General features: G+C 41.8%; 1 protein-coding gene across 1 annotated transcript in view; it reads right to left on the minus strand.

Moving 5' to 3' along the window:
• Positions 1-12732, minus strand: part of LOC126246492 (tyrosine kinase receptor Cad96Ca) — a 527884-nt gene that overhangs the window by 19259 nt on the left and 495893 nt on the right. The window contains exon 8 of the mRNA XM_049948399.1: positions 1255-1436. Coding sequence (XP_049804356.1) covers positions 1255-1436 — 182 coding nt within the window. The remainder of the gene's footprint in view (positions 1-1254; positions 1437-12732) is intronic.

Here is a 12732-nt window from a genome sequence, read left to right on the forward strand (position 1 = left end):
TGTATTCGAAAATACAGTTTTGAAATTATGAAACAATCGTTCAGAGGAACAGGCATAAGGTACAGCGTGGTGCACGAATAGTGGACACATTTTAACACTGAATAAAAATTGTACCTCTAGTTACATTAAATTCGAAATTCGCTCCAAAGTATTTTGTTCCTTGGAAATGTCGGCAGAGGTCGTGTTGCTGCATTACCGCCAGTCCCTTGTTTCTCAGTTATCGTTTCCCCATGTCTAGCAGCGTGTTGAGGTAGTTCTCCTTTACGCTGAACTGAAAAGTGTCAGAGCGGCGGGAAGAAGATTTAGGGCACAATTTCACTGGCGATGGGCTCCATCAAGGAACACAATTCTTCGATTAATGAGACAATCTGAAGAAGGTAGTTTTTTGGAAGGTAAATGACCTCTGGCACCGGAATACATGGCAGCGCTACAGGTGGAAATTCAATCCATTCTAAACAACTCACCTGGCAGCCAGCAAGGCAAATGGGGATACCTCGTTATTTTGTCCAAGCACTTTTACCAGTGAACAAACTAGAATTGACTAGAGTATTCATTATTGGCACAAGGAAAAGATGAAATAATGCCCCTCAGACGAAATTGCTTTCCACCTCAGTGGAACAGTAAACATACCACATGTTCGATTTTGGAATAGAGAAAACCGCAAAAAGTTCATCGTCATGAAAAAATTACGCATTGTAAAAAGTCACAGTATGGATAGTTCCATCCAGTCACAGCCTAAACGGACCAGTGTTTTTCAATGCAACTGTCAATGCTAACTAATACAAGTTGGAAAATAACTTTTTGCCACATCATCTTGCCACCGCTCTTCTAATGAACGGAAGACGGCGCAATGCCTAGTATGGATAATGGTGCATTAGATTTTCTACAGGAAATATTGGGCAATGGTGTCACGTTCCATCTTTACCCGCAGAGCCATCATGTGGAATTCTTTTGGACTTCAACACACACACGTGTGTGTGTCCCATACCTCCTCTTAAACCACTGAACCGATTCCAGCCAAACTCTGTCCACATAACTTTTACTGTCAAGACAGCCATCGCTGTGGGGCTAACAACCACCTACCTATCATCGTTCGGGAGTTATGCAACCATAAACAATGAAATACGTTTTATATCATGTATGAATTTATTTAAAGACAAATTTATGGAGTCACAACCATGAGCCTATGTATTTGTCATCAGTTTCAGCGATCGACTGTTTCAGTGTCGATGAATTTTGGCAGTCAGCACTCACCCCTTTGAAGGAGAGGAACTCCATGCCCCTGGCGACCTGATAGACGAAGGAGGTCAGGTCGCGCGACGTGAGCGCCTTGGAGGGCCCGTGCAGGTTGCCGTAGTGGCGCTCGGCGCGAGAGCTGCGCAGGAAGCTCTGCAGCTTCCCCAGCGCCACGTACTCCATGATGACGAACAACGGGTCTGAAACGACACAAACTTTGTTTCACACTTTTTATTCAGGGCAGCAGAAGTCCCCTCTCTCTCTCTCTCTCTCTCTCTCTCTCTCTCTCTCTCTCTCTCTCTCTCTCTCTCTCTTTCCCGGTCCAGTTTTTATCACTCAAATGAACAACACATGTGGAATATGATTTTAAAAAAATAAAAATAAAAAAGACGTGTTTTGCTCCTTTTTTCCGTCCATCTGTGAAGCTATTTTGTTTTCAGATGAATTCATCGCATTCTGGTGCTTTTAGCGAAAGACCAATGAGAGCTGACCGAATGGTCTAATGTAAATACATAAAACTGCGACCAATCACTTCTTTGACTATTTATTTGTTATTCCACTACATCACTATTTCTAGCATAATGCTGGGTGCTGGTTCTGTGATAAGATGATGGAACACGCTGTAATGTATCGCCGTGACTATTATTTATCTGTCGATATGCATGCAAAATTTAGTTCTTTACTTACTGCGACAGTATGCGCGGCTTTTATCGTTAGTGTCCATCTGTCTGCTTCCATTTTGATGGCCAGTTGGTGCTTCACACATATTTCAGCAATATTTTAATATCTGAGAATATGTCCCTCAGCGAAATACACAGTCAATAAAATAGAGGATGGCATTATAAATCTGTGACTCACAGCAACGAGGTAACACGAAAGCGCACTGTTGGCGTGAAGTGTGAATGAATGAAGTCACGTGGTCTGCTTATCGTTACGTGTTCTCCACTTTTGGAATATTACGTAATGACCAAAGGTCAAAGGGGTTTCCGTCTGGCTTATTCTCTTTTATATAGCTGGACAGTAATTCCTTATTTCGCCTGGCAGCCATACAAGGGTTCCGCAGGTACAGTTTGATAAGGGGGCTGCCACTTCACGATCTTCCCGCCGCCCTGATTTTCTTGTAAGATCTGTAAAGATACAACAGCCCACATAACTGGGGCAAACTAACAGAGGATGTTAACTTAGCAGTTCGACAAGGCTGCAACCTTTCACCACTGTCCCATAATACGTGCAATGGAAAATTAAGATTAAGAATTACACACACCATTTTCACTAACAAGATTATATTATTACGATACTGGATGCAGATTACAAGCTTTAGTCCCGAACGGTGAAGAGGGTACCAAAGAGTTGCTTATGAACTGCACAAAAATGCCATTCCGACATGTCAACATCAATATAAAAAACTTAAGCCATGGCTTTCTGTCGGCAAAACGCACAAAGGACAAGAATGTTAACAGAACAAATCATCATACAGCAAGTAGATACAAATTTTCTTAGAGATAATTAATGGTAACCTATACGGGAGACCTAAAGTTGATAAATTCAGTAACCTAAACGACACCATTAGAAGATTTCTCCAGAATGAAGAAAGAACAGAAACTTATATTAAATTTCATAATTATATCGCTACCAGGGAATGAATCTTGAAAATGAAAAAGACGATAAAATATGATTGCAAGCCAATGAAACGAAAATTCTTAGGAGCATATCACGATATATGTAGATAGTTTATGAAATGAAGAAGTATTTTAGGAAAGCATTAAGAATTGATTCAAATGAAGAGGTTGAAGAAATTCCAGAAACGGAAATGCAATCCGTTGCGAATGGAAGACTGAAGATTACCACTACATTTTTGGCAATGTATTCTGCAAGGTAAAAGATGTATTAGAGGACCGTAAAAAAAGTAGAAGAATCGAATCTTACTGGTGGAGGAAGACCTAACGCATGATAGAGGAAGGAACAGAAGAGATGAACAAAAAGAAGAAGAGGAAGGAAGTTTCAGCCTTCCATCAGCAACACGCTACCAGGTTATCTCAGACGCCCACACACTTCAGCATCAGTTCTTCTCAACAGTTATGTTAGAATCGATCCTACTACAAGGTTCAACAATCACCAAGTAACTGGTGTTAATGGAATGGCTGCAGAAAATCGATAGGAACTTATGGAATGAGCTGTGTGGATGACCGAGAACATGTTATAGTATTGCTAGCATGATAGGACTATTGACTCTGCTTATCAGATATATGCTTGTTGTCTAGCCAATAATTGATTCTCTCATCGTACTAATGTTCAATTTTTTCAGTATTGCAGCGAACTGGGGCAGTCATTCACGAGAAAATATCAAATCCACGGTTCACGGACAGGTCCAGAATAAAAATTATTTCGATTCCATAATAACGAAATGGTTATGGAAGTCGCCACGTTTTCATACAACGGCTTTCATGTGACAGGGAGACCAAAACAAACAAACGGGGTTCTCGTAATAACTTTCTGCGCCTTTACCCCTCTGTAAGCAATTAGCACATGTAGGTAGCGATACGTATATACTTACACAGTGCCAGTTGCTATCACAAATATTGGCCGCGTCGTGTCCGAATAAGCAAGCGTACCGGCAGGGAGGTTCGTTAGCAATACGGTCAGTGAAATTACGTCAGCGAACCGACAGTTATTATGCACGCCACGTAATATCAGCAAATCCATGGATCACGTACAGTCAGGATAAAATATTAGCCACTCTAACGCAACAAAGCGCAAATTCTGTCTTTGTTCGTTATCATGCCCTAACTTATCAACAATTACTAATGCAAAAGATTATGCAAATTTTAACACATTAGGCAAGGGGACATTGTACCAACAGCCGCAAAGCGTTGTATTCAGTAGAAAAACAAACTCGAAATATCTTAATTATTCACGAGGAGAATCAAAAGAAGCGTAACTGGCATACGTAACTGTTTCGCAACAATATTGATAAATTTTCTGTTACACAATATTATTGTTGCAATTAAAAAGAAAATGCGCAGTACTACGCACAGAAATTATCACCAAATGAAGTCGAGCAGTGCTTAAATCAACGGCGAGATATCAGCTGTTACTCGGACACTGCTTCATTCGTCCTTGCTTCATTCGTCCTTGCTTCATTCGTCCTTTATGGAGCGCACGTTTCCATTCTGGAAGGACGTTCTCGGAAGCAGTTCACAATACGAAGTGCATTTCTGCTGTCTGTAAAACTGTAAAATGGAAGTCCAGCTTTGTGCAAATGAAAGAATCTTTATTTATTGACAGAATGTCTGAGAAAACCTAAGGTATTAAGCGATTCTCAAGGACATTCATCTCGAATAAATTATAAAAAACTTTGTGTTTATTGTTCATCGCCCCTTCAATTCTGCTACATAACTCCCTTTAGTAATCCTCCATAGCGGTCTCTCACCTCCCCTTCAAACTGGCAACAATCATCTCTTTGATGTTCTCGATATAGTAAAGGTTTGCAATATACAACTCTTCTGAGTGGGATGACGCAATCCTCTCGAGATTTTCTTGTATAGTAGAAATTACACCCGACACACATGCCTCTAACAGTATGTTCATTTCACAAGATTTGTTTTGTTCTAGTCGATAAGCACTGCGAACAAAGCTAGAACTAAACGTTATCGCATGGCGGAAGGTGCCAATATTACAGATTTTCTGGCCTATTGTATTCCCGTACCCACCGAAGGAAAAATGACATTTTATATCCTTCCGTACGTGCCTGAATCTCTCTTATGGTAGCTTCGTTGCATACTGCTCTTCGAATACAGATTCTCTAAATTTACTCAACAGAATTTCGCGAGAACTACTTCGTCTTTTTTCAAACGATCCCAATTCTCCGAGCATTTATATTATACATTTCTATAGGATATACCGCTCTGTTTCGATCTGAATAGTTCGTCTTTAATTTCATTGCTACGGTCGCAGGTTCGAATCCTGCCTCGGGCATGGATGTGTGTGATGTCCTTAGGTTAGTTAGGTTTAAGTAGTTCTAAGTTCTAGGGGACTAATGACCACAGCAGTTGAGTCCCATAGTGCTCAGAGCCATTTGAACCATTTTTTAATTTCATTCGATGCCTGTTCTCATGCTTACTTGATACGGACCTGAATACTGGAACAGAACTCTAGAAGTGTCTCACTGTCCTCTTGTAGATGCTAAGTTCTGTTAAGTATGGCAGGGTGTCGTACTTCGATGATAGTGTACCTGGGAACACATGATGTATATCGGCCTGTATTTCAATCTAATTGGAGATTTTAGAATCACATGAAGGAATACCTACCAGAAACTGCCATAAGAAGTTTCGGACATTTTCTACTGTTTTTTGTTGTTGGGAGACAAGAGGTTGTGTTTCGTGCAGCATTGGTAAATATTCTGAGTTCTACACACATATATATTAACGCTGTTTTGAATATAGTTTTAACACTTTAGTTAGAGAGTTTTATGGTGAGTAACATTCTGTAAATATTTTAAAACTAGTTATATAACTTGTGAAAGTGTGGTGCACCATCTTGTACTTCGAAAGGAGGGTTTCTTCTATGGAGCATGTGGTTGCTACGAATGAACTGAGTTTCATTAACCTCTAAACTGTTTTATCAATGGAAATTTATGTTATGTTCCAGTATCTTCCACTTGAAAATGTATTTAACTTTTAACTGATTTTTGATAATACTTCTGCTCAGTTTGGTCAATCCCTGATTATTGTTGTGCAGTAGGGTAATAATGTAGTAAGCAGACTATTAAATTCAGTACTGACAAGATTTTTTAGACTGCGACATTTGTGTATTTCTGTAGAGCATTTATTCCTAACTATATGATCATGTTATACGTTTGAACATTTTTTGTTTCGCTTTTTGCTAAACCTTGCTATTTCGGAGCAATTTCTATAGTTACAGAAAATGACTGCAGTACACAAAAAGTGAATGCTATCAATTGAAAATGGAATAAGAGAGTATATTATACTTCTAATAGAGGGCTGTCTACTTTCGAGGTACAAAGCTCTCCCCCTGTAGCTTATCGTCGCCTGTGACACGTAATTTAGATAATGATTTTACAGTTCTCTGTCTTTCTTGGCTTGGACGAGTACGCAGATAACATGTTGGAGAAGGTCAGATCAGAAGCAAGAAAGTTTAAGGTTCAACATCTCATTGAGGACGAGTTCCCTAGAGGCGAAATACAAGGGAAAGACGCCGTCGTATCTGCAATTTGGAGAAAAAAGTAAAACCTGTAACGCGATGGCCGGCCAGTGGTCAGAAATTCTGCAGAACTTGACATATTGTCCTCGAAGAATATCCGCACTCACTTGCTACAAAACAGATTTTTTACTGTCGGTCAGCATTGCTTTCAGTTTGTTTACATGACAGGTTTCCGTTCAACATAAACGATCCCCATACCTGATTGTATCGTTCAATCTACCAGAAATATTTACATGCTATGTCAAAGTATAAGCCTGTTATGTGACAGATACAGATGGTTCATGTGGACCCGAGAGAGGTCAAAAAAAAGTAAGAGCAATCTAGACCCAGAATACAACACCTAATTTGAAATTATATCCTTCGGGATATTAACCACCTTCCTTCCATGAATCATAGTACGGGAGAAGACTGAATTTAATATATTCGTGCTCCTTTAGGCTGCATACTGCCTTGTAGCAGTGACAACGCAGCTACCACCACCAGAATACGTCGGGCAGTTGTATATACGAAATATTGTGGGATTTATACAATAGGATCCGACGACAAACCCAGAAGAGTACTTGCAACAGATCCGTCAGGAAAACCTGACAAATGAGATTCAGTTATTTTCATGTGTGCCAGCCCGAAAACAACTCTTTAACTGTTAAGGGACCACTTCCGCTCCGGCTCTTTTGCAACGGAGTTTGTGCTCCTCATTTACGATTTATGTAGTAATAGGTATCTGAACACCAGGAAAACAAGGAGGGAGAGAGTGGTGGTGGAGGGGGGGGAGGAGGGAGAGTCTGCCGTGCGATACTGGCTTGTCGAATCACATTAAGCTTTTCCCGCCTATTTTTCTTAGCGTGCCGTCCTTTCAAGTTCCGGCACTTTGTTGTACCCTTCCACCTATCCCGTCCTATCACATTCCATGACAGTAAAATGTTTTCATATCCAATGCTTCTTCAATTACTGTGATAAACCTTTTGCATTTGTTACTTTTATGTTTTCGTTTTCTTTAAAAGCAAAGAAGAAAGGTGAAGCGGTTGCCCAGCGTAGAGCCAGTGTCTACCGTCATGTATTTTTGATTTTCAGATGTTGAAAAACATGTTCTTCCTCTTCCTGAGTAAGAGGAAGGATTCGCGCTCCGCTAGTTATCTTAGCGCGTAGTCGTAGGCCACCATTTTGGGGGACGTGAATAAGTGAGGAGTCTGTATTTTCTATGTACATCGAACAGAAGAATACAGTATTATTTTATTAACTAAAAGTTTGTATGAGTTATTATTTCATGTAAAGAAAATTAAACTGTAAGAGTTATTATTTCAAGTAGTACTACACTCCTGGAAATTGAAATAAGAACACCGTGAATTCATTGTCCCAGGAAGGGGAAACTTTATTGACACATTCCTGGGGTCAGATACATCACATGATCACACTGACAGAACCACAGGCACATAGACACAGACAACAGAGCATGCACAATGTCGGCACTAGTACAGTGTATATCCACCTTTCGCAGCAATGCAGGCTGCTATTCTCCCATGGAGACGATCGTAGAGATGCTGGAGGTAGTCCTGTGGAACGGCTTGCCATGCCATTTCCACCTGGCGCCTCAGTTGGACCAGCGTTCGTGCTGGACGTGCAGACCGCGTGAGACGACGCTTCATCCAGTCCCAAACATGCTCAATGGGGGACAGATCCGGAGATCTTGCTGGCCAGGGTAGTTGACTTACACCTTCTAGAGCACGTTGGGTGGCACGGGATACATGCGGACGTGCATTGTCCTGTTGGAACAGCAGGTTCCCTTGCCGGTCTAGAAATGGTAGAACGATGGGTTCGATGACGGTTTGGATGTACCGTGCACTATTCAGTGTCCCCTCGACGATCACCAGTGGTGTACGGCCAGTGTAGGAGATCGCTCCCCACACCATGATGCCGGGTGTTGGCCCTGTGTGCCTCGGTCGTATGCAGTCCTGATTGTGGCGCTCACCTGCACGGCGCCAAACACGCGTACGACCATCATTGGCACCAAGGCAGAAGCGACTCTCATCGCTGAAGACGACACGTCTCCATTCGTCCCTCCATTCACGCCTGTCGCGACACCACTGGAGGCGGGCTGCACGATGTTGGGGCGTGAGCGGAAGACGGCCTAACGGTGTGCGGGACCGTAGCCCAGCTTCATGGAGACGGTTGCGAATGGTCCTCGCCGATACCCCAGGAGCAACAGTGTCCCTAATTTGCTGGGAAGTGGCGGTGCGGTCCCCTACGGCACTGCGTAGGATCCTACGGTCTTGGCGTGCATCCGTGCGTCGCTGCGGTCCGGTCCCAGGTCGACGGGCACGTGCACCTTCCGCCGACCACTGGCGACAACATCGATGTACTGTGGAGACCTCACGCCCCACGTGTTGAGCAATTCGGCGGTACGTCTACCCGGCCTCCCGCATGCCCACTATACGCCCTCGCTCAAAGTCCGTCAACTGCACATACGGTTCACGTCCACGCTGTCGCGGCATGCTACCAGTGTTAAAGACTGCGATGGAGCTCCGTATGCCACGGCAAACTGGCTGACACTGACGGCGGCGGTGCACAAATGCTGCGCAGCTAGCGCCATTCGACGGCCAACACCGCGGTTCCTGGTGTGTCCGCTGTGCCGTGCGTGTGATCATTGCTTGTACAGCCCTCTCGCAGTGTCCGGAGCAAGTATGGTGGGTCTGACACACCGGTGTCAATGTGTTCTTTTTTCCATTTCCAGGAGTGTATAATAAGAAGTACCGAAGCACACCTGTGCAACATGGACACGGTCAAGATTTTGTAGGTGGATACGGCGATCCGATATAATATTATAAATTGGGAAGCATAACCTACAACAAGAGAAGGGCTATTTCATTTTATGTGGAACTAACATGAGAACATTCTTCACCCGTTTACCGGTATAGCCCGGCTTATTGCGCTTGTCCGAGTGCCGAAAAATTAATCTCGTTAATATGATATATCTAAAAAACATTTTATCATTTTTATTGTATTTTTTATTATATTAGATTACCTAAATGTAGGCTGGTAAATACTTCATATATTACGTAAGGAGCATCTGTTGTCCAGTAGCACCAGTAACCATTCGTGTAGCACTTCAATTGTAAGATGACCGATTTCAGTCTTTACGAATATCATGATTACTAAGTGATCCGTTACAGCAGACTGTTGCACTGTTACCGTCGCCTACGACAACAGTTCCGAACATAATCGTATGGACCAAAAAATTAATCTTATAACTGACCAGTGATCGTTACGGCAAATAAACTGTTGCCATAATTTGCATAAATGGTGCCCCAGATCATCTGTGTATTTGAAAAAAGAAGACGTTCCTGCCTGGAACGTGCTATGGTTTTACTGTTTCTCGATGAGTAGTTTCGGTAGCACCATCACCACCACCACCACCACCACCACCACCACCACCACCACCACCACCACATCTAGTCGAGCCTAACTGAGTCTACTCGTTAACTACGGTAGGTTGCATGGCGCCAATCAGTATATACGCAACATGCGGACTGCAGCTTACAGATAAACTTTAAATGTCTGAGCTTGAAATTGTTTATATTCACACTTCAGCCCATTCTTACAAATACATATTTAAATGATTACAATGTTTAATGATTCATGGCATATTACGACAGTAGCTCGCCCTGTTTAGCCTGTATGACTGAATAACCTTCGACTAGATACAGAAAGCACTATTAAAACTAGCACTTCAACAAAGTAAAATCCTAGCGACTTCCCAGTGGTCGTGTCTTCCTTTTTCAAATTGTTGTTAGTCTCAATATATCAGCTGACTGATACTCAAATAACACATAGTTCTCTCACGTAATCAATTATTAAGAGGGTAGAGAATAATGAAGTAACAGGGAACAAAATATGTCAAACTGCAAAATCTCTCCAGCCTATTTACACTTTTGCAAGATGGAAAAAAGTTTATCACACGTTGTTGCTAATGTTAATCTAAACCAGCAACATATCCGTGAAATGAAAGCATTCGACAATGTTAGCTTCATTACACTGCATTAACATTCTGTACATCCGCGAACATTAATGAGATCTCAACGTAATCTCTAGAACTCAAAAAAAGTATAACTCTCAATCGAGAGCTGCTACAGTTCTCAATGAGATCTTCAGTGACTGTTCCGTGAAATTTCAGGAGAACTGCCGGATGTCTGCAACCTGCTGCCATGGTATTTCTGCGCAGTTTTTCTGGCCGTCTCCAGGTGTGTATCCATAATTCTATATGTGAATGGAAAGTTTTCAAATTCCACTTCATCTACTGTACTCAGTGCTGGAGAGAGGTAGTACGTATGTCGCAGTATGAACGAAGAAGATGAGAATACAAATGGCATCGGAATAGATGGGGAAAAAACTTCGAAGAGAGGTAGAAGTAAACTAAATACCTGAGAAATTTACTGACTGACTGATTGTTTCAAAAATTTCTTTAGTAAACTGCTTGTGATTTCTCTCAGCTCCTTTAACCGTCATCGACAACGTTGCGTGCCTTATGAGCCCACTATCTAAGGGATTTCTAAATTCAAAACTTTTTTATTTCATTATTAAGTGCATTGGATAAACCAATAACCCCACCACTCCCAATTGTTTGAAGAATCGAACTCTCATGCATAAACTTCCATTTCACGCACCTCAATGTATATCAAACTGAACTATACGTCGCAGTGTGATATAACTTCAAGGTACATGCAGTGAAATGTTTGAATACTGTCTGCAGAATTTGTTGCAAATAGAATTTGTAGTAAAGATGTTATAAATTGAAACGCCGTGTCTGATGCTGAGGTTTTAGTAGACGAACAGCGGAAAGATAGTATGCGATAAATGATACTCCCTTTCAGTATTCGTTCACTGAGAAAAAGTTTCTAAAAGGTTTGAAATTATGTCTAAAGTTAGTTTGAAGTCGCTAAGTGCTCTCGTTCTCAAATACTGGATGAACAAATGGTTCAAATGGCTCTGAGCACTATGGGACTTAACTTCTGAGGTCATCAGTCCCCTACAACCTAGAACTACTGAAACCTAACTAACCTAAGGACATCACTAACACCCATGCCCGAAGCAGGATTCGAACCTGCGACCGTAGCGGTCACGCGGTTCCAGACTGTAGCGCCTAGAACCGCTCGGCTGTGTATTACGTTGTTTCTAACTTTAATACTTAACTTTCTGCGTTAAAATTTTAACGTATGATTGAGCCTCTTAGTGAGTAGCTTATGACTGTATTTTAGATTTTTAAATTCGGTTAGTAATTATGTGAAATACTGAAAAATCAAACTTTTCTTTCCCTTGGAACAGTTAGATGGGTAACCTGCAACTAGGATCGCTTGACTTTACCCGTTTAATAGTACAGATCGACACCTGTACGCTAGTAATTATTATACTGTTACATCTACTACATGTCCTCTTTTCGTATATCTTCAAGTTTCGGCAGTTAAAAAGCTAATAAAAGACGTGTAGTTTTCTCATTATTACGCCGTACATTTCCTTTATACATCTTCCAAAACACCTCGGTATGTCTACAGCGACGCTCCAGTACAATAACTGGTAGTCTTGCATCTCGCAAAAAGGGAGAGAAACAGAAAAACTTTCAGTAGTATGTTCATTACAAGCAACCAACAGAGAGTAAAACTAATTTCCTTTATTCGAGCACACGTTATTGCAATCCGTGGACATGAAATTGATCAGCCAGTTGTCTTTAATATTTATGAAACGAAGGGAGGAAAAAATATGAAAAAATAGTGTATATCTGTTTAATGAAGGACCCGATGCAGTTTAATTAAATATAAACTACTGGCCATTACAATTGCTACACCACGAACATGACGTGCTACAGACGTGAAATTTAACCGACAAGAAGAAGATGCCGTGATATGCAAATGATCAGCTTTTCAGAGCATTCACACAAGGTAGGCGCCGGTGGCGACACCTACAACGTGCTGACATGAGGAAAGTTTCCAACCGATTTCTCATACACAAACAGCAGTTGACCGGCGTTGCCTGGTGAATCGTTCTTGTGATGCCTCGTGTAAGGAGAAGAAATGCGTACCATCACGTTTCCGACTTTGATAAAGGTCGGATTGTAGCCTATCGCGATTGCGGTTTATCTTATCGCGACATTGCCGCTCGCGTTGGTCGAGATCCAATGACGGTTAGCAGAATATGGAATCGGTTGGTTCAGGAGGGTAATACGGAACGCCGTGCTGGATCCCAACGGCCTCGTATCACTAGCAGTCGAGAAGACAGGCATCTTATCCG

This window comes from Schistocerca nitens, chromosome 1 (genome assembly GCF_023898315.1).
Source record: "Schistocerca nitens isolate TAMUIC-IGC-003100 chromosome 1, iqSchNite1.1, whole genome shotgun sequence".
NCBI classification, from domain to species: Eukaryota; Metazoa; Arthropoda; class Insecta; order Orthoptera; family Acrididae; genus Schistocerca; species Schistocerca nitens.